Source organism: Mobula hypostoma, chromosome X1, assembly GCF_963921235.1.
Source record: "Mobula hypostoma chromosome X1, sMobHyp1.1, whole genome shotgun sequence".
In the NCBI taxonomy this organism is placed as follows: Eukaryota; Metazoa; Chordata; class Chondrichthyes; order Myliobatiformes; family Myliobatidae; genus Mobula; species Mobula hypostoma.
The window spans coordinates 26,696,329-26,717,525 of NC_086128.1; the positions used below are offsets into that span (position 1 = coordinate 26,696,329).

Consider the following 21,197-nt stretch of genomic DNA (forward strand, 5'->3'; position numbering starts at 1 on the left):
TTCTCCTCTTCCTTCCCTGCCCCCCCCCCACTGTTCCCCTCATGCCTCAGCTGCCACGTTAGCTCAAGCTAGTGGACAACCAAGTGACCAATTGAAGGGATGATTTACAAACTTATAAACCAAAGAGAAAAGCCAAAAATCACTACAAGGCAAAATCGTCCATTTATTAGAAACCAGTGTAGTAATTAACAGTTGTAAAATCCAGTCTTCAGAGCAAACTGCAGATGTCACAGCAACTGATGGCTCATGGGAGGGTTAGATTTTAAAGTTGTACATCATGGCACCTCTCTAGAGTGGTTAAAAGTCTAATGGGGGTGTATCTAAACATGCAAATGGTGGGGTGTAGAGAAATGGCACCTCTACAGCAGTTGAAAAGGAGTGGGGTAGGGGAGGGGTGGAGAGTAATGAGGGTAAGTGAAATAAAGTGGGGGAATTGGAGATGAATAGATGAACAGAGGGGTCAGTCATAGGGAGAGAAGGGGGTAGGCAGTAATGATGCACCTTGAACTTGCACAGCTCCCTGGTCAGACTGAGATCACAGGTTATGTCTGGTGAGAGCAGGATGTTCTGTAGCAGATAAAAGGGCAGACAGTGAATGGTTGGGGCACAGAAGGGAAGTCAGGGCTGGGATTGCCCAGTACCTGGTCCCAGACCCTCATGAACAGGCCCCTGTGGAGCAAGGAGGGAGGGTGAAGACTGCTGGACCCACCACTCAGGCAGGTGAAGAGGTGTAACATGGTGCTGGGAGAGGTGGGAGAAACGAGGATAGAGCAAGGCTGAGGAAGAAACAGGCAGCACATTCACCTTGAGCATCTCAATCATTCTGTTTAATGTTGCTAAGGGAAGGGAAGGTGCAGTTTTATTCACTTCACTTGGAGTCATTCCTTCTCTTCTTCTCCTGAAAAGACAAACCACAGTGTTGGTGTTTTTATGCCTCAGTAACAGGCCCAATGGTCAAACTTTGCCTTAATGACCTCTACCAAGCTGATGTTGAGGGTCAGAAACAGCCCACACTGGCCTCCTTGCCCACCCACACTAACACTTTTCCCCCACATTAGCAGACCCTTCCATGAGATCAGAAGGCATTTGACAAGGTGCCACACAGGAGGCTGCTCAACATGATAAAATCCTACAGCGTTACCGGTAAAATACCGGCATGGATAGAGGAATGGCTGACAGGCAGGAGTCCCTGAGTGGGAACAAGGGGGGCCTTTTCCGGTTGGCTGCCGGTGACTAGTGGTGTTCCGCAGGGGTCAGTATTGGGACCGCTACTTTTCACATTGTTTGTCAATGATTTGGATAATGGAATTGATGGCTTTGTGACAAAGTTTGCAGATGATACGAATATAGGTGGAGGGGTAGGCAGTGCTGAGCACGCAATGCGATTGCAGCAGGACTTAGACAAAATGGCAGAATGGGGGGAAAAAAGAGGCAGATGGAATACAGTGTTGGGAAATGTCTGATAAGGCATTTTGGTAAGGAACAATAGTGCGGACTATTATCTAAATGGGGAGAAGGTTCAAACATCAGAGGTGCAGAGGGACTCAGGAGTCGTCCTGCAAGACTCCCAGAAGGTTAATTTCCAGGTTGAGTCTGTGGTAAAGGCGGCAAACGCGATGTTGGCATTTATTTCAACGGGAATAGAATAAAAAAGCAGGGACATAATGCTGAGGCTTTTAAGACACTAGTCAGGCCTCACCTGCAATAACTGTCAACTGTTTTGGGCCCCATATCTCAGGATGTGTTGTCATTACAGAGGGTCCAGAGGAAGTTCACAAGGATGATTCTGGGAATGAAGGGGTTAACATACGAGGCATGTTTGGCAGCCTTGGGCCTGTACTCACCAGAATTTAGAAGAATGCAGGGGGACCTGATTGAAACCTACAGGACTAGCTGGGAAACATCCTCTCCACATTCACCCTATGATGAGGGTTATCTAAAACTAGAAGGCACAGCCTCAAAATAGAGGGGTGGCCTTTTAGAACAGAGGTACGGAATTTTTTTTTAAGCCACAGAGTCGTGAATCTGTGGAATGCTCTGCCACAGACTGTGGCAGAGGCCAAGTCTGTGCATATATTTAAGGCAGAAGTTGATAGTTTTCTGATTGATCGGGGCATCAACTGATACGGCGAGAAGGCAGCTGTATGGGGTTAGATCAGCCATGGTGGACTCAATGGGGTGAATGGCCTAATTCTGCTCCTATGTCTTATGGTCTTTTGTGTTCCCAAATTTTTTATGCCATGGGCCCCAGGCTGGGAACCCCTGCATTAGACCATTAAATAAAAGTAGAATTAGACCATTTGCCTCATCAAGACTGCTCCACCATTCCATTATGGCTGAATTATCCCTCAACTTCATTCTCCTGTCTTCTTCCCATAACCTTTTGACACCCTTACTAATCAATAATCTATGAACCTCTGCTTTAAATACACCTAATGACTTGGCCTGCACAGCCACCTATGAAAGTGAATTCCACAGATCCACCAACCCCTAGCTAAAGAAATTCCTCATCTCTGTTCTAAAGGGATGTCCTTCCATTCTGAGGCTGTATCCTCTGATCCTAGACTCCCCCATTGTAGGAAACATCCTCTCCACATCCACTGTTGGGCTTTTAATTTTGATAGGTTCCATTTCCTACCATTCAGTTGCTGTTTAAATGCTGTTTAATTTACATCCCAAAACTTTAAAGCTCTTCTCAATGCCTGTTTCATTGGGACATTCTCTCCACCTGTGTCTCTCATCTATTCCCTCTGTTTACCAGACCTCCCACTGCACCCTCCTTCATGTCTGCACACACAGTTAGAGCAAGTTACGTGGGAGGTCGAGGTCTCACCTTCTCGTTCATGCCAAGTATCAACATGAGCTTTCTGAAAACTGCAATGAAGTCCAAGAACAGGTCCACACAGTGCCTGGGAGGGAGGGAGGGAGGCAGGCAGTTAAATGAGAGCAATTGACACCCCACTGACTCACACCCGCATTGACAGACAGCTTGGTCACAAAACCCAATCTGGATTCCACTTCAGTCCGTGGAGCACACACCTCAGAGATAGGCACACGCACAATACAGACACACACCCTGGGCACAAAGCACACATGGACATTGCAGCACACACCGTAGACATGACAGACACACGTGTAAAGAAGAGACACCACACTTGACACACTCAAACCAGACATAAACACAAATCCTGACCCAGCATCCTATAGACACAAGACCCACAGGATGACACTCACCATATGTAGTCCTTGTCCCCATGCTCTGCTTTCTCAATGATAAGCTGGGTGTCAAACAGGATAAAGCCACAGAAAACCAGGAGGCCGATGTACAGCTGTGCCTGGGAACAGAATCAGGGCTGCTTTCAGTGGCAATGGAGGGGCAGGGTGGTGTTCCACAACCTCTGACCTCCCTCCAAAACTTCACGCCCCATGGACTGTCCAACCCCCAAACCAACCCAGAGCTGCTTGTACCTGGAAGAGCAGGACCGATCCAAAGAAGAGATTGACCAGTGGCATGAAGCAGAGAACAGCGAGGAGTGACATCAGGGTACCTGCCAGCAAGAGAGCACGATGGCGTTATTTCACCACCCCCACACTAAACCAGTGTACAACAGGGTCCGCCCCACCCACCACTAACTCGGCTATGATAACTTGTACACTGCTTGCTGTCAATCACACTTCTACTCGAGCACAAGGAGGGCAGCTCATAGAACAAGATAGCATAGTACAAGCCCTTCAACCAACGATGTGCTGACCTTTTAACATATTCTAAGACCAATTTAACCCTTCCTGCCCATATAATCCTCTATTTTTCTTTCATCCATGTACCTATCTAGGAGTCTCAAATGCCCCTAATGCATCTGCCTCTACCACTGTTAGCTCAACAGTATATTCAGCATACCCACCACTGTGTGTAAAAAAAACCTCGAGAAAAGCCCTAGCTTGCTCAAACTAACCTCATAAGACATACCCTCCAACCCAGGCAGCATCCTGGTCAATCTCCTCTGCACTGCCTCTCAAGCTTCCACATCCTTCCTCTAATGAGGCGACTAAAACTGAACACAATACTCCAAGTGTGGTCTAACCAGGGTTTTTATCAAGCTGCAACATTACCTCACGGCACTTGAACTCAATCCCAATTAATGAAGGCTACACGCCGCACGCCTTCTTAACCGCCCTAACAACTTACAAGGCAACTTGGAGGGATTTATGGATGTAGACCCCAAGACTCCTCTGTACTCCACACTGCTAAAAATCCTGCCATTAACCCTGTAATCTGCCTTCAAGTTTGACCTTGCAAAGTGAATCACTTCGCACTTTTCTGAATTGAACGCCAGCTGCCCTTTCTGAACCCAGCTCTGTATCCAGTCAATGTCCCATGTAACCTATGATAACCTTCTACGCTATCTACACCACCATCCTTGTCATCTGTAACATACTAACCTACTCTTCTACTTTCTTGTGGAAGTCATTTATAAAAATCATAGGCTCAACCCGTCACTAAATTGTTCTGCAGTTACAGTTCAAAACTATCCATTTTTAGCAATCGTTCCAATAGAAACTGTGTATTATGAATTCCTTTATTTGTATAATTACAGTAAGTACAAATCATAATACACTTATTCAGGCATTAATAACCATCAAAATTTACATGTTAAAGGCCAATTATATTCTAGAATTAGTCAGACAAGTTCCCTAGAATCCTTTGCATCTTTATCTTGTCTTGTATGCCTGGTGACCTTACTACCAGGCTTGAACAGAAAGGCGAAACAAAGTGGAAGTGAGGCTTTGAAGAAGCTGGGTGGTTGCATTATGTCTGCACAATGTGTCAGCTTATTATCTTGACTCTTCTCTTTCTGCAACTTTCACAGTGTCAGAGAGCAGAGGGCATTTTCCTGATTGAACACCTATGCATGCAGCTCAGACCAAAGGTGGGTGGGATGGCAAGGGTGAGAGCTGTGGGCATGACCAACAGGACAGAGAACAAGGTGACACATCACAGCCGGTCCTTCACTAGACAAAGTACAAGAGTTAGGAGAGTATGTTGCAGATGGACAAGGCCACCTTTGGAGTCCTGTGTACATTTCTGGTCACCCTGCTATAGGAAGGATGTCATTAAGCTGGAGAAGGTGCAGAAAAGGTTCACCTAATTAGAGGGCTTGAGTTATGAGAAACTGGACAGGCTGGGACTGTTTTCCCTGGAGAGGAAGTTGAGGGGTGGATTAATAAAGGTTTATGAAACTATGAGGAACACAGATAGGTGGATACATAGAACAGAAGGGCACAGAACAGAACCTTTGGCCCACAATATGCCAACCTCTTAACCTACTCCAAGATCAATCTAACCGTTCCCTCCCAAATAGCCCTCCATTTTTCTATCATCCATGTGCCTAAGAACATCTTAAATCTCCCTAATCTATCTGCCTCTACCACCACCCCTGTATGGTGTTCCACATACTCACCACTCAAAAAAAACCTGCCTCTGATATCCCTCCTATATTTTCCACCAATCACTTTCTGTGCCTTGTGACCCTGTGACAATGATCACCCAGCCTGTCCAGGAGGTGGGCAGACCCACATCCATTACCCATAACTAAAAATAATCTTCACAAAATGTGCATGTGACAGCATCAAGTACCCAGGTTGCCGACATGACACATAGTCCAGAGGTTTACAAGAATGATTCTGGGAATGAAAGGGTTAATGTATGAGGAGCATGTGATGGCTCCAGGTTTGTACTCTTTGAGGAATGAGTGGAAATCTCATTGAATGCTACCAAATCTTAAAGGCCCAGATAAAGTGGATGTGGAGAGGATGTTTCCTATAGTGGAGGAGTCTAGGACCAAAGGGCATAACTTCAGAATACAAAGAGGTCCATTTAGAGCAGATGGAGGAATTTCTTTCGCCAGAGGGTAGTGAATCTGTGGAATTCGTTGCCACAGGTGGCTGGGGAAGTCAACTCATTGGGTGCATTTAAGGTAGAGGTTGATAGGCTCTTGATTAGTAAGCTCGGCAAAGGTTGGGGGGAGAAAAGCAGGAGAATGAGGTTGAGAAGGAAAATAAGAAGAATGGACAATAATATGGAGGTATCAATGGAAGTGTACCAATGCACAGAAATGGAGGGAGTTCAGATGGAAACACTTGATAAGATATTTTATTACACCCTCTCAGAAATCCCATTATGATTTAACCAATTTCCCCCGGGATCAATAAAGTATGACTATGACAGTAACCTCCCTGTTTGCTGGAGAAATTATGGAAATCAAAATGCAAACCATTATATTTTCTGGGAATGCCCCGTTATCAAAGACTATTGGAGTGGGATACACAATGCCCTACAAGACATTTTTAAATGTGAAATACCCTTAGAGAGTAAGACCATATATTTTGGGTATATACCTCAAGAATGGTTGAAAAGAGATAAATATTTAATGAATGTACTGCTGGTGGCTGGTAAAAAGACCCTTACCAGGAAATGGTTATCACGGGAGAGCCAAACCTTAAATGTATGGATGGAAATTACAATGGACATTTACAAAATGGAGAAGATAACAGCATCTGTTAATCATAAGTTGGAACAATTTGATTCATACTGGGAAAAATGGTTCAACTACATTACACCTCATAGGCCTGATTTTATTCTCACAATCAATGAATATGTTGTTTAAAAAAAAATCACTCCCTACTTGTACATAGTTTTCTCCTTTTGCTTGTTCTTTCTTTCCTCTCCTTTCTATAAGTGTATAACTCAGATAAATATGTGAAGATTTGTACAAATATGACTATATGATATATATGTACAGTATCTGAAATACATCTTATGGAAATGTTTGATGATGAACCAATAAAAAAAAAATTACAAAAAAGGAAAATAAATCAGCCATAATAAATGATAATACAGACTCAATGGGCCAAACAGTGAGATTCTGCTTCTATGCCTTAAGAATCACACACAGATGGGATTGAGAAAGGAATCAATCTCTCTCACAGCTGGGTCCTCACCACCAACCACTGAGACTCCCTGACCCAGATTTGACTTGCAGCTCTCCAGGCACAGAGACAGCACACCACTGTATGGCACCAATGAGGTGCTACACGATTTCAGACAGAGACAAGGAGTCTTTGTGCTGCACTCTGGATATCCCCAACCTCACAGAGGTCAATCAATGTGCGGGACAATTATTTCTGGGGGTTGGGGTTAGGGAACGCACCTGTCATAGGGGGATTGACAGCGCTTAAGCATGGCACTGGTGAAGACACAACAGAAGCACTCACCTCCCAGAAAGAGGTAGCTGCGCCGCTGGGCGTATAGGGCGCTGAGCGTGAAGCAACAGAAGATCAACGCAGAGACCACGAAGGCAGTTGGGACGATGCTGTGAAGGCAAGCGATACATTGAGGGCCATGCTCAAAGCCCAAGATGACAGGCAGTTGATGCTCCAAAAGCCCTTCACAGTCACACCACTCCATGTCTCCTGACCCACAACCCAGTCCCCACACCCCTCTCCGTGTCTCCTGACCCACACCCCAGTCTCCACACCCCTCTCCGTGTCTCCTGACCCACACCCCAGTCCCCACACCCCTCTCCGTGTCTCCTGACCCACACCCCTCTCCGTGTCTCCTGACCCACACCCCAGTCCCCACACCCCTCTCCGTGTCTCCTGATCCACACCCCAGCCCAGCCGCATTAACCATCCTTCCGAACCCATCCCTGGGCTCGATACAATCACTCAAGAGACTTACGCTGGGTTGAATGAAATGACAAAATCCATCAGTGGGCCCAGACCAGTACCTGAAACAGGGCACAAAGAAGGGAAGAGAGAAGGGGTGATGAAATAGTCAAGCAACAGAATTCATTGTGCTTAACAATTATCACTGAGTAACCAGCAGTGTCAAGAGGCGACCGTCAGACTGTCAACCCAGTCACGCAAGGACAACTCCAAGCGCTGCCCAGACCTGTCTTCAAAGTATTCCAAGGTCTGTTCACCCAACAACCCTCCCCACCCCCAATCCTGTCAGCACGGTAGGGTGTACATGGATCCCTGCTCGGGAGCCACATAGGATCTGACACTCCACAGCACACCGGTGAGACACAATAAATCCACATCAAGCCTCCACTGGAAAATCTGTGAACCCCTCCCTCCATTGCACCACTTCCAGTCTCTGTGACACCCTCTCTCTCCTACGCTCATCCCTGCCTCCGCAATGTCCTCCCTCCTCTACGTCCCACATCCCTAACACCCCTCCCCATCCATTTAACCCTCACCTGCCCCAAACGCCTCCCTATCTCTGTAACCCCATCTGTGCCCATGCACTTCATCCTCCTTCAGCTGCCCCATGCCCTGATATCTCGACATTTTTGCTGCCTCACTTTCTGCAAAAAGGACTCTCCTTTGAACCGCTTTACCTTCCAACTCTGGGTCTTATGTTCGGTCTCCCGATTTCCTAACTCAATAGAAATTCTGTCTGATTCCTCCTCCTCTGAGGGGAGGGGGGGGAGAGAAGAGGATCCACCCCTTTTTACCTGTGGCGCAGTTGGTATCCCCCACCCACCAACGCACTCCCCACCAGGCACGAGCGAGGCTTTGTGCTTCAGGCAGTTACCTGTGAAGAAGGCGAAGGCAGCCAGGATGCACAGCCGCCGCTTTTCGTTCTCCGGGCTGTGAGGGGTGAACGCCAGCCAGGCGATGAGGCCCAGGGAGATCAGTGTAGAGAGCATCCCACCCTGTAACAGCCGCATTTCCGTCAGGTAACCCTTCACTGATTCTGGGGCTGTCTCACCACCCCCCCACCCCAATCCACCCACCAGAGGGAGGTCCCATGTGAACCTGGCTGGCACTGGGATCAACCCACCTGGTCCTGGCAGTGAGGAGGAGGCAGCAGCCACAGACACACTGCTGATCTTTGCTGCATCTCAACAGTACCAGAGACAGCAGTGGGACAGGGGATTGAGAGACCAGAGACCCCAGTGTCTTGGGGAGGGAGGATCCTGATAGAGTGAGCACAGGCCCCAAGGTTTTAGAGACAGTATCCTGATGGAGGAAGCAGAGACTCAGGGCATTGGGGAGGGAGGGGAGAATGGACATTGTTTTATTGCTGGAGAAGGACCAACATGACCAAGTGTCCTGTGTCATTCCACCCTGTGGGAATAATTATTGGTTTATCTCTGGGAGGAGGATTATTTAGACTGTGCCCCAGCAGATGGTCATAGCACAATACAACGGCACAGGAGGAACGCAGCAAACCAAGGCAGCATCAGTGGAAGAAAGTGAAGAATTGATATTGTCCATTTCCCTCCACAGATGTTGCCTGACCCACCGAGTTCCTCCAGCGTCTGTCATATAGCTCCAGATTCCAACATCTGCAGTCTCTAGTGTCTCCACGATCAGGGCCATTTCTGGGAGAGGGACCAGAGCAAAAGCCCAGTTGGAACCACTATCGATTCTTCTCCTAGAGAGGAACCAATCTGACCAGGAGTGACCGGGAATGACCAGTGGGAGAGGGAATGTAAAGCAAACGTTGTGCCCCCACCCTTACCTGGAAGAGCCTGGTAACCACATGGATATAGGCTCCAGCTGCTGCCAGGAACATGCAGATGGCCAGGCTGGCGTAGACTTTCTTCAGGTGTTGCTGTGTGGAGTACGATCTGCAAGAGAGCAGTGGGACAGGTAGAATACATTTCACACATTGGGGAGCACCAACACCAACAACTCTGGGCTATAGTCCCATCCCAGTGATAATCTGAACTGTCTCTACCTTTCTCCCACCACCACACCACCCCGCTCACTCTGACCATCCCGAGTACCACTTACATCTGGGAGAACTTGAACAGGCTGTCCAAGTTCAGGGTTCTGTCGAAGACATTCATCTTGCACTGGATTTATGCAAGCCGATCACTCAGTCTAGATTTCTGAGATGGGGGCACCTGTGGGAGAAGAACAGATGGGAAAAGTTAGGAACACAGACCACGTGCTACTCCTCACCCCTTTGTCCACTTACACCATACAGGCGTAACACTCCCCAAGCAGACCCAAGGTCACAGACTGGGAGGCATCGCAACTCCACCCCCCCCACTCCCCCAACACAAAAAAATCTACAGCGAGGACATTCAACAGGTCCTCCAGCCGAGCAGAACTAATTGTCTCTCATCCCTTCTACTTGCGCGTGATCCATTTTCCAGAGCCTGGCCTGAGGGCAAGATCGAGAGCTTCACAGTCTCAGAGTCACCATCTTCCACGCCACTTCCCCCCACCCGAAAATCTGCTCTCAGTCTTCAGTGGCAGGTTACTGAGCAGTTCTGCTCCTCCTCACTGGCAGATTTCAAACCTCCTTGTGGGTACCTTCCCCACCCGCAGCTCGAAGAGACTAATTAGAGCTTATCAAAGAAAAGATTTACAAAATAATTACGGTAGTCAGGGGCTTCGGTTCCAGGGTAGGTGAGCCGGGAACTAAAGGTCACAGGGTTCTGCTGAGAGGGGAGTATAAGTCTGATTGCTTCACTTTCAGCGAGGTGGGCTGTTAAACCAGACAGAATGCAGGAAAAATTCAAGAAGGTGTTACTGAGACTAGAGGGGTTGGATTATAAGGAGAGACTGGATAGGCTACACACCTCCCCCCCACTCAGTTTAAGTGTAGGAATGGGGCTGAGGGGTGACTTAATAAAGGTTTATAAACTCAAAAGGGTTTTCACTGACAATTAACAGACACTTCAGCAATGCATACTTAGCCCACTGCTCTACACTCATAACTGTATGGCTAGATACAGCTCAAACACCATCTATAAAATTCACCGATGAGACCACCGTTGTCAGCAGAACCTGAGATGGCTGTGAGAGGTGCACAGGAGTGAGACGGATTCGGCTAGTTGAGTAGTATCCCAACAACAACCTTGCACTCAACATCAGCAAGACCAAGGAATTTATTGTGGATTTCAGGAAGGAGAATTCAGGAGAACACACACCAGTCCTTAATGAGGGGTCAGCGGTGGAAAAGGTGAGCAGGTTCAAATTCCTGGGAGGCAGCATCTCCGGGAATCTATCCCAGGCCCAACATATTAATGCAATCACAAAGAAGGCATGACAGCAGCTATATTTCATTAGGAGTTTGAAGAGATTTGGTTTGTACTGTGGAGAGCATCCTAACTCGTTGCATTACTGTCAGGTATAGAGGTTCCAATGCATAAGATTGCAAGAGGGAACAGAGGGTTGTAACTCAGCCACTCCATCATGGGCAGAACCCTCCCCATCCTGGAACATGCCCTCTTCTCATTACTACCATCAGGGTGGAAACAGGAGCCTGAAGGTGCATGTTCAACGATTCAAGAACAGCTTCTTCTCCTTTACCATCAGATTTCTGAATGGTCCATGAACTACCTCACTGTTCCTATTTTGCAGTGTACTGCTGGCACAAAACAACAAATTTCATAACATACGTCAGTAATAATAAACCTGATTCTGATTAGTTAAGGTGGATGGTCAGCTTTTTTTCCCCCAGAAGTGGTGTCCAAAACCAGAAGGCATTGGTTCAAGGTGAGAGGGGAAAGAATTTAAAGGGGACCCAAGGAGTAAAGTTTTCCAGAGGGTGGTGGGTGTATGGAACGAACTGCAAGATGAGGTGATAGAGATGGGTACTGTACAAAGATTAGATTTAGATTAGATTCAACTTAATTGTCATTGTGCTGAGTACAGATACAAAGCCAATGAAATGCAATTAGCATCTGACCAGAAGTGCAAAAGAATATTATTATTTACAAAATAACTGCGAATAAAAAGTGCTACAGCATACAAATATAAAAGTACTGAAACAGTCCAATATGGGTGCAATACTGCTTAGTGCTGTGATGTGAGGTTCAGCAGCGTCACAGCCTCAGGGAAGAAGCTCTTCCTGTGCCTGCTGGTGCGGGAGCAGAGGCTCCTGTAGCGCCTACCGGATGGGAGGAGAGTAAAAAGTCCATGGTTAGGATGTGATGCATCCTTGATAATGCTTTTCGCCCTGCCCTGGCAGTGTTTATGGTAGATGTTCTCAATGGTGGGCAATTGGGTGCTGATAATCCGCTGGGCAGATTACTGGGACTAAAGCATGGAAAGACAAGGTAAGGGGGAATATGGACCAAGCGTAAAGTACCACAGTCAGCATGGACGAGAGGGGCTGAAGGGCTTTTTTCTCTGTTGTGCAATCCTATGAGCTTAGAACAAAGAGCCTGGTCATTTGGCCCTTGAAGCCCTACTCTCCCGTCTCACAACGTCCAGGAATAATCTCCCTCAGCACCATTTACGGTCAAAAGTCAAAGCACTACAGCACAGAAAACAGGCCCATCTGGTCCATGATAAACTTTTTCTGCCTAACCCCACCTACCCACATCCGAGCCATAGCCCTCCATACCCTTCCCTTCCAAACTGCTCTTAAACGTTACAATTGAACTCATCCACCACTTCCACTAGCAGCTCATTCCAAATTCACATCACCCCGAGTGAAGTAATTCCCCTCAAATATTTCGCCCTTCTCCCCAAGCCTATGACTTCTAGCTCTCGTCTCACTCACCTTCAGTGGAAAAAGCCTGCTTGCATTCATCCAATCTATACCCTTCATAATTTTGTACACCTTTATAAAATCTCCCCTCACTCTCCTACACTCCAAGGAATTTTCCTGCACTATCTCCATATCCCTCGATACACATAGGTCTAGTCATCAGCTACAATGTTACAGCTATATAGGACCCTGGTCAGACCCCACTTGGAGTACTGTGCTCAGTTCTGGTTGCCTCACTACAGGAAGGATGTGGAAACCATAGAAAGGGTGCAGAGGAGATTTACAAGGTTGTTGCCTGGATTGGGGAGCAGGCCTTATGAAAACAAGTTGAGTGAACTTGGCCTTTTCTCCTTGGAGCAGCAGAGGATGAGAGGTGACCTGATAGAGGTGTATAAGATGATGAGAGGCATTGATCGTGTGGATAGTCAGAGGCTTTTTCCCAAGCCTGAAACGGCTAACACAAGAGGGCAGAGTTTTAAGGTGCTGGGGAGTAGGCACAGAGGGGATGTCAGTGGTAAGTTTTTTTTTAATGCAGAAAGTGGGTAGTGCGTGGAATGGGCTGCCAGCGACCATGGTGGAGCAGGTACGATAGAGTCTTTTAAGAGACTCCTGGATAGGTACATGAAGCTTAGAACAATTACCCTAGGTAGTTTCTAAAGTAAGTACGTTCAGCACATGTGCTGTAGGTTTGAATGAACTCAGTGACTGAACCTCAATAAGCCCTAGGTGAGAGTTCCAAAAATTCACCACACTCCATCCCCATCTCTGGGGGAAGAAAATTCGCCACATCTCTGCCCTGAAAGGCCAACCCTTCATTCTGAGATTGGGACTTCCTAGTGGGGAAATATCCTCCCTGCACCCAGCCTGCAGGGCTCTGTGACATTTTTAAATGAGATACCATGGTCAGTCAGAGGCTGAGGGGAGACCAGGGAGTTTTTAAAATAAGGCAGGATAAACAGTCAGAATCCTTTCCCCAAGAGTTAGAGACATCAAACACAGGAGGACAGACATCAAGGTTAGTGGTGGTGGTGGGGGGTGGAGTTTAAAGGAGATGCGAGATGTATATACATACACATCCATTTAGATTAGAACAGAAGTGAGAAGGAATGTGTTTAGCCAGAGGCTGGTGAACCTGTGGAATTCATTACCATAGATGGCTGTGGAGGCCAAGTCATACATGCAGCAGAGCTTGAGAGGTTCTTGACTAATCAGGGCATCAAAGGTTAGGAGGAGAAGGCAAGAGAATGCAGTTGAGGGAAAAAATGTCAGCTATGATGACATGGCAGAGCAGACTTGATGGACCAAATAGTCTAATTCTGCTCCTATGTCTTATGGTTACCAGTGGTGGTGATGGAAGCATGCAGTTTGCTAGAGTTAATGAAGGGAATGGAGAGAGAGTACAGAGAAGATTTACTAGAATGTTACCTGGGTTTCATCTCCTAAATTACAGAGAAAGGTTGAACAAGTTGGGTCTTTATTCTTTGGAGCGTAGAAGGTTGAGGGGAGACTTGATAGAGGTATTTAAAATTATGAGGGGGATAGATAGATAGAGTTGACGTGGATAGGCTTTTTCCATTGAGAGTGGGGGAGATTCAAACAAGAGGACATGAGTTGAGAGTTAAAGGGCAAAAGTTTAGGGGTAACATGAGGGGGAACTTCTTTACTCAGAGAGTGGTAGCTGTGTGGAACGAGCTTCCAGCAGAAGTGGTTGAGGCAGGTTCAATGTTGTCGTTTAAAGTTAAATTGGACAGCTATATGGACAGGAAAGGAATGGAGGGTTATGGGCTGAGTGCAGGTCGGTGGGACTAGGTGAGAGTACGTTCAGCACGGACTAGAAGGGCCGAGATGGCCTGTTTCCGTGCTGTAATTGTTATATGGTTATATGATATGGATGATACACAGGAGGATATTCAGTATAGATTGGTATCAAGATCAACACAACATTGTGGGCCAAATGGCCTGTCCTGTTCCATATTTTAAAGTACAATTAATGTATCTATATTAAGAATAAAATATATTTTAAATTAACAAATCCCCTGGAAACCTCTTCACAACCTCCACCCACCTATCCAGGAAACACGATAAACCGTGAATACAGTGCACACATCCAAAATTCACCTTTACAAAACTGACTAATCACTGTGGAAAAATATGAGGTACAGAACCTAAAGTTCGCTCATATGTATACAGAGTGTTGAACTAGTTTACCCAGGGCAAGGTTCACAATGGGAGGCCATTTGAGATTTGCATTAAAACTGAAATCAATCTCTTCTACTGATAAGAGTCAGAGTAATACAACATGGAAAGAGGCCCTTTGGCCCATCTTCTCCATACTGACCAAGGTGCTTGCATTTCACTCATATCCCCTCAATCTTTATCTACAATGCAATATCCATCTCTAGATATTTAAGAATTCTTTTTCTTCTTCTGCCTCCAAGACATGCGGGACTCTCTTGCCTACAGACCATGCACCTACAGTAATGCTGAGGGGAAATATTTCTCAAAGGAGCAAATCTCCACTTATGACATGGGAAGCAACAGGGAGACAGTTTTCTAGAAAGGCAACCCCTCTGTAACACAGGGAAACGCTGTAGCTGGGGCTACTGCAGTTCCCCGTCAGTCACTGCCTTCTAACCCAAGGCCTCTGTTCGGTCTGTGTCTCTGCACAGCTCTGTGGAGAGAAAGCACAGAAAGGAGCATGGTCACTTGTGAAGCTCTGGAAGATTATAAATAGCAAAGCCAAGTGCTGACCAAGCAGAGATTTGGTGGCAGCAAACAGATGGGGTGGGCAGTGACCTCCTAGTGCACCTGCCACTGGGTCAGTGACCCTGCATGATGATGCAGAGGCATGAGAAGAAACAATGACTTTCCCCACAGCTTGTGAAATGTCCCCATATCCCACAAGCACATGAAGCAACGGTGGTCTGAGAGTCCTGCATCGCTACAGAATGTGATTGGGAACGTTGGTTCCTAGACTGTAGGGGATGGGTATCTTTCCACAATGGGTTGGTGAGCCCACAGATCCACTCCCCTTAATTCATAACAGAATGTACTCACATTGGGAGACAGAAACAATTCACCAGGGGAAAAAGGGTTGTCCTCTGAGGAAGGGCTAGGGATGTGGGGGAGGGTCCCAGAGAGCTGAAGGAGGGGAAAGAAAGGGAGCTGGGGACGTGTGGGGAGCTCCAGAGCTCAGGAACCTGGGCAGCTGAAGGAGGGGCACACACACATATATGGGGAGGGGGCAGCACACAGAGAGGAGACAGAGAGACGTTGGGAGACAGTTCCTGAGTCAAGTAGGTGACAACAGGTTAGCAACAACAGCTGGCTGAGTGCTGAGATCCGAGATTTAAAGGACCCAGAGCCAGTGATGCAGACAGGCAGGAGTCACAGAGGGATCTGAATTCCAGAGGAGCAGGCTGTCAAGACCATCTCAGACTATCTGGGTGTGAAATGGATGAGTGTGCTGCGAGTGAATTGCTGGCTACTCTTGACCATGTTAATCCTCACTGCATCTTCCTCAATAAATGGGAGTTCCCAGAGTAAAATTTTTTGATGGGCACCATCTCCTATAATAAACAGAAGTAGAACAGTCTAATGGGCACACATGTAGCTCTTTGATGAAGACCCATCATTGCAAGACTCTCCCTGGTTACTCCAGCTGGGAACCTAGCAGAAACCAAGACAGCAGGGAAATATGTAGGACTCACTCCCATAGGAAGGGCCTGGGGGTAAATAGCAGGGATGGTTGAAGAACATGACCAGGGGACAGAAGTGGCGGGAGGGGAGATGAGAGTAGACACTGGGACCAGTACAGGTCAAAATGACAGGCTTGTAACTACTGCCTACATGTTTCGCAACCAAAAGTACAGCCGTGAGATGACAGCCACACCCTCCCTATCTCTGCTTTGCAAGATTCCTGTTTATGTTAATGGTGATACAGCTGTCTGCTGGCTTTCCCTTCAGGTAAAGGGCCCCATACAAACCCCAGAACTTGAGGGACCCTTCAAAACATGGGAGGGGCATTGGGTGATAGCTTTTCCACTCTGTTTCATGCTCCTGTACAAATCCCTCATCTCCGGTGTCAAAATTCCCACCAAACTTCCACTGATTCACTGCTCTCTGGGCAAAGGAAATTCTCCAGACGTCAAATTCCCCTCCATCTCAACTGCTTGATCCTCAAATCTCTGCTGTCCCACAAGTCTGCCGTGACCTTACCAAGGTCCCACCCAGCTGATGGTCCCCCAGGGTTAGCTCCTCTGTGTGCAGTGACCTGCCGAGCAGCCAGTGGGTCAAGGAGAGGCCAGCAGTAAACTCTTAATGGCAATCAAGAGTGCTCCATATTTACAGGCCCATTACACAGAACAAATTGTGCAGTGCAAACACGAGGAAATCTACAGATGCTGTAAATTCAAGCCACACACAAAGTTGCTGGTGAACGCAGCAGGCCAGGCAGCATCTCTAGGAAGAGGTACAGTCGACGTTTCGGGCCGAGACCCTTCGTCAGGACTAACTGAAGGAAGAGTGAGTAAGAGATTTGAAAGTGGGAGGGGGAGGGGGAGGGGGAGATCCAAAATGATAGGAGAAGACAGGAGGGGGAGGGATGGAGCCAAGAGCTGGACAGGTGATTGGCAAAAGGGGATATGAGAGGATCATGGGACAGGAGGTCCGGGGAGAAGGAAAAGGGGGAGGGGGTGAAGCCCAGAGGATGGGCAAGGGGTATAGTGAGAGGGACAGAGGGAGAAAAAAGGAGAGAGAGAGAGAGAGAGAGAGAGAAAGAATGTGTGTATATAAATAAACAACGGATGGGGTACGAGGGGGAGGGGGGGCATTAGCGGAAGTTAGAGAAGTCAATGTTTATAAATAAATAACGGATGGGCTTCTAACAGCTGGGGGGGAAGGGGTTAGAAAGGGGGCCCCGGCTGTCGGGGGGCCGAAAAAGGGTAGAAAGGGGGGCCCCAGCTGTCTGGGGGGGAGTGAGGGGGTAGAAAGGGGGCCCCGGATGTCGAGGGGGGGACGAGGGGGTAGAAAGGGGGCCCCGGCTGTCTGGGGGGGAGTGAGGGGGTAGAAAGGGGGCCCCGGCTGTCGAGGGGGGGGACGAGGGGGTAGAAAGGGGGCCCCGGCTGTCTGGGGGGGAGTGAGGGGGTAGAAAGGGGGCCCCGGCTGTCGAGGGGGGGGACGAGGGGGTAGAAAGGGGGCCCCGGCTGTCGAGGGGGGGGACGAGGGGGGCCCCGGCTGTCGAGGGGGGGGACGAGGGGGTAGAAAGGGGGCCCCGGCTGTCGAGGGGGGGGACGAGGGGGTAGAAAGGGGGCCCCGGCTGTCGAGGGGGGGACGAGGGGGGCCCCGGCTGTCGAGGGGGGGGACGAGGGGGTAGAAAGGGGGCCCCGGCTGTCGAGGGGGGGGACGAGGGGGGCCCCGGCTGTCGAGGGGGGGCGTTCTCCGACTGACGATCCTACCGCCGCTTTCCCGCAACCGGTATGAGGCAGGCCCGCTGCTCACCGCGCGATTACCAGCCAGCTCTCGCTTCCCCCTCAGTACCTACCCCTTTTCGCTCGATCTTCGGCTCTCACCTCACCTTACGGCCCGCTGCTCGCAACTCGCCCCTCTGGTCTCGCCTCACGGCCCGTCCCTCTTCTCTGGATCCCCGGCCTTTCGTTTGACGACTACCGGACGATTAACAGAACCGACCAACCTTCCGGAACCCGTGCTCAGACGTCACACTGGGAGGCGCGACACGAGCAGCGACGTCATGCGTGATTCAGGGAGCGAGCCGAAGCCAGTCGGGTGGGGGAGGGGCGGCACGTATTCTAATTAAGGCTGCGCGTGGTGGGTCAACATTTTGAAATAAACACGGGCGTTAAAAGAGGGGGGCAGGTCAATATTTCAACTGTTAAGTAATCATGACTACATGTCACAATGAAAGGTCATTATTATAGCTGGGCGTCGGCCCTTCATAAATTCCGCATTATGCATCGAGGAAATGCTAGCACAACAGATGATGTTTGCTGCACACCCATGGTCTCACAGGGCTGCTGGTTCCTATGATCTTCATCGAGCCAGCCTCCACATCCACTCTCCCTTAAAACTGACTCCATTTGTCTCTCAGTTCACCAGGTCATATAACAGCACAACCCAGGAACAGACCTTTGTACCCTGTTTGCTGAATTCAACTAAACCCATCAACCTGAACATGATCCATAGCCCTCCATTAGATGTGCCTCTTAAACACCTTTCTCGTATTTGCTTCCACCACCCACCCCCCCCCCCCCGCGCAGCACATTCCAGTCTCTGAAAACCTGCCCCCCACACATCTGCTTTGAACTTCCTCTGCTCACCTTAAAGCTACTCCTCTGGTCTTAGACATTCCACCCTTGGAAAATGTCACTGGCAATCTACCCTCTCTATGCTTCTCATAATTTTATCAGGTCGTACCTTGGCTTCTGACGCTCCAGAAAAAAACAGCCCAAATTTGTCCAACATTTCACTGGGAAAGTAAATACTCACGCTGCATGACGTCTACAAATCATGAATTAAAAATGTATTGCGATATTGAAGGGAAATGACATCAAATAGCCTGGGGGAAAAAACCTTCTAGACCGGCACCACTATTGTCCTGTGAGTGCTGGATTATTGTAGTCATACAGCAATGGAAGCAAGCCCTTCAGCCCAGCTGGTCCAAGATACCTCATCAAAGCTAGCCCCACTTAGCTCATATCCCTTTCAATCTTTCCTATCCCTATACCTATCCAAGTGCTGTTTAAAAGTTGTTAACGTTATGTACCTGCCTCAACTATTTCCTCTGGCAGTTTGTTCCACATACATGTGCAGAGAAAAAAACCCTCAGATCCCTATTAAATCTCTCCCATCTCACTTTAATCCTGAACTCTCTAGCTTCTGATATTTCAGCCCTGGGGAAAAAGACTGTACATATTCACCCTGGTTTTATACAACTCTTTAATGTCACCTCTCAGTCTCCTACTCTCCGATGGATAAAATCCCAAGCTCTCCAACTGTTCCCTATAACTCAGCCCCTCAAGTCCTACAACATCCTTGTAAATCTTTTCTAGCTTAGTAACACCTTTCCTATAGCAACATAGCATCCTAACTTCTATACTCAATGCCCTGGCTGACGAAGGCCAGCAGTGGTTCTCTAATGTTGAACATTGACTTCTCTAATATCTGCTAATTTCCCCCCTCCCTTTCCTTCTTCTTCAATTCCCCATTCTGGCTCCCCCCTTACCTATTCTCTTCTCCTCACCTGCCTACCGTTTCCCAGTGGTGCCCCTCCTCCTTCTCTTTTTCCTATGATCCACTCTCCTCTCCGATTAGATTCCTTCTTCTCCAGAGCAACACACACAAGATGCTTGAGCAAACTCAGCAGACAAGGCAGCATCTATGGAAATGAATGAACAATCGAAGCTTCGGACTGAGACCATTCATCAGGACTGGCAGGGGGAAGATGTCAGAACAAAAATGTGGGGAAGGGAAAGGAGGACCAGCTAGCAAGCGATAGGTGGGAGAGGGGGATGAAGTAAGAAGCTGGGAGGTGATAACTGGAAAAGAAGGGTTCTGATAGGAGAGAAGAGCGGACCATGGGAGAGAGGGAAGGAGGAGGGGCACCAGGGGCAGATGAGGAGAAGAGTTAAGAGGCCAGAGTGGGGAATTGAAGAAGAGGGGAGGGGGAGGGAAAAATTACAGAAAGAAGAAATCAATGTTCTTGCCATCAGATTGGAGGCTCATCATGGCCGAAGAGGAGACTATGGACTGACACGTCAGAATGGGAAAGGGGACAGGAGTTAAAATGGTTGGGCATTGGGAAATTCTGCTTTGTGCGGATGGAATGGAGGTGCTTGACAAAGCAGTCTCCCAATTTATATCGGGTCTCACCAATGTCGAGGAGGTCGCATCAGCAGCACCGGATACAGTCGAAACCTGAACAGATTCGCAGGTGAAGTGCCTCGCCTGGAAAGACTATTTGGGGCCTTGGAGGTGAGGAAGGAGGTGAATGGGCAGGTGTAGCATTTCTCTCGCTTGCAGAAATCCATTGCAAAATAAAACTAACTGCATCAGGAACTCAGCAGGTCAAATATCTATTATTAAGGAATAACAGAAAGGATTGGGCAAAACAAACATGAAGTTATGAAAATTCTAGGGCCTCAATTGTCATAGATCAAGTGCCATAGGTCCAGGTTTACCAAAATGCTGCCTGGTTTAGAGAGCGTGCATTATGATCAGAGATTAAGGGAGCTAGGGCTTTACTCTTTGGAGAGGAGGATGATGAGAGGAGACATGATAGAGGTGTACAAGATAATAAGAGGAATAGATAGAGTGGATAGCCAGCGCCTCTTCCCCAGGGCACCACTGCTCAATACAAGAGGACATGGCTTTAAGGTAAGGGGTGGGGAAGTTCAAGGGGGATATTGGAGGAAGGTTTTTTACTCAGAGAGTGGTTGGTGCGTGGAATGCACTGCCTGAGTCAGTGGTGGAGGCAGATACACTAGTGAAGTTTAAGAGACTACTAGACAGATATATGGAGGAATCTAAGGTGGGGGGTTATATGGGAGGCAGGGTTTGAGGGTCGGCACAACATTGTGGGCCGAAGGGCCTGTACTGTGCTGTACTATTCTATGTTCCATATTCTATGTTCTATGACACAGAGCTGGGTTGTATTGTG

At 48.1% G+C, this 21,197-nt stretch overlaps 2 protein-coding genes across 4 annotated transcripts in view; one reads left to right on the forward strand and one right to left on the reverse strand.

The window, feature by feature from the left end:
• Window positions 1-143: 143 nt before the first annotated feature.
• tegt (testis enhanced gene transcript (BAX inhibitor 1)) lies at window positions 144-18,254 on the reverse strand. 3 transcript variants are annotated; one of them, XM_063037740.1, is made up of 10 exons: window positions 18,099-18,254; window positions 9,808-9,920; window positions 9,533-9,641; window positions 8,600-8,720; window positions 7,739-7,787; window positions 7,273-7,370; window positions 3,469-3,548; window positions 3,235-3,335; window positions 2,834-2,909; window positions 144-898 (listed from the first exon to the last, which is right to left on the reverse strand). In XM_063037740.1, exons 2-10 carry the CDS (start codon window positions 9,861-9,863, stop codon window positions 869-871), a joined length of 720 nt encoding a protein of 239 aa, XP_062893810.1. In that variant the 5' UTR covers window positions 9,864-9,920; window positions 18,099-18,254; the 3' UTR covers window positions 144-868. The 3 variants fall into 3 exon arrangements, with proteins under 3 accessions (XP_062893810.1, XP_062893811.1, XP_062893809.1); XM_063037741.1 differs by having other exon boundaries at window positions 18,094-18,247; XM_063037739.1 differs by having other exon boundaries at window positions 18,066-18,241.
• Window positions 13,095-21,197, forward strand: part of LOC134340500 (inactive dipeptidyl peptidase 10-like) — a 35,278-nt gene continuing 27,175 nt past the window's right edge. The window contains exon 1 of the mRNA XM_063037809.1: window positions 13,095-13,106. Coding sequence (XP_062893879.1) covers window positions 13,095-13,106 — 12 coding nt within the window. The remainder of the gene's footprint in view (window positions 13,107-21,197) is intronic.

What these genes read in the sequence shown, in the direction of transcription:
- tegt (XM_063037740.1), bottom strand. Translation starts at nt 9,863, where the DNA reads ATGAATGTCTTCGACAGAACCCTGAACTTGGACAGCCTGTTCAAGTTC. An exon ending in CAGCTACCTCTTTCTGGGAG is followed by an intron (nt 3,549 to 7,272) that starts GTGAGTGCTTCT and finishes TCTTGCTGGCAG; the next exon opens with GTACCCTGATGTCACTCCTC. An exon ending in GGGGACAAGGACTACATATG is followed by an intron (nt 2,910 to 3,234) that starts GTGAGTGTCATC and finishes CCTCCCTCCCAG; the next exon opens with GCACTGTGTGGACCTGTTCT.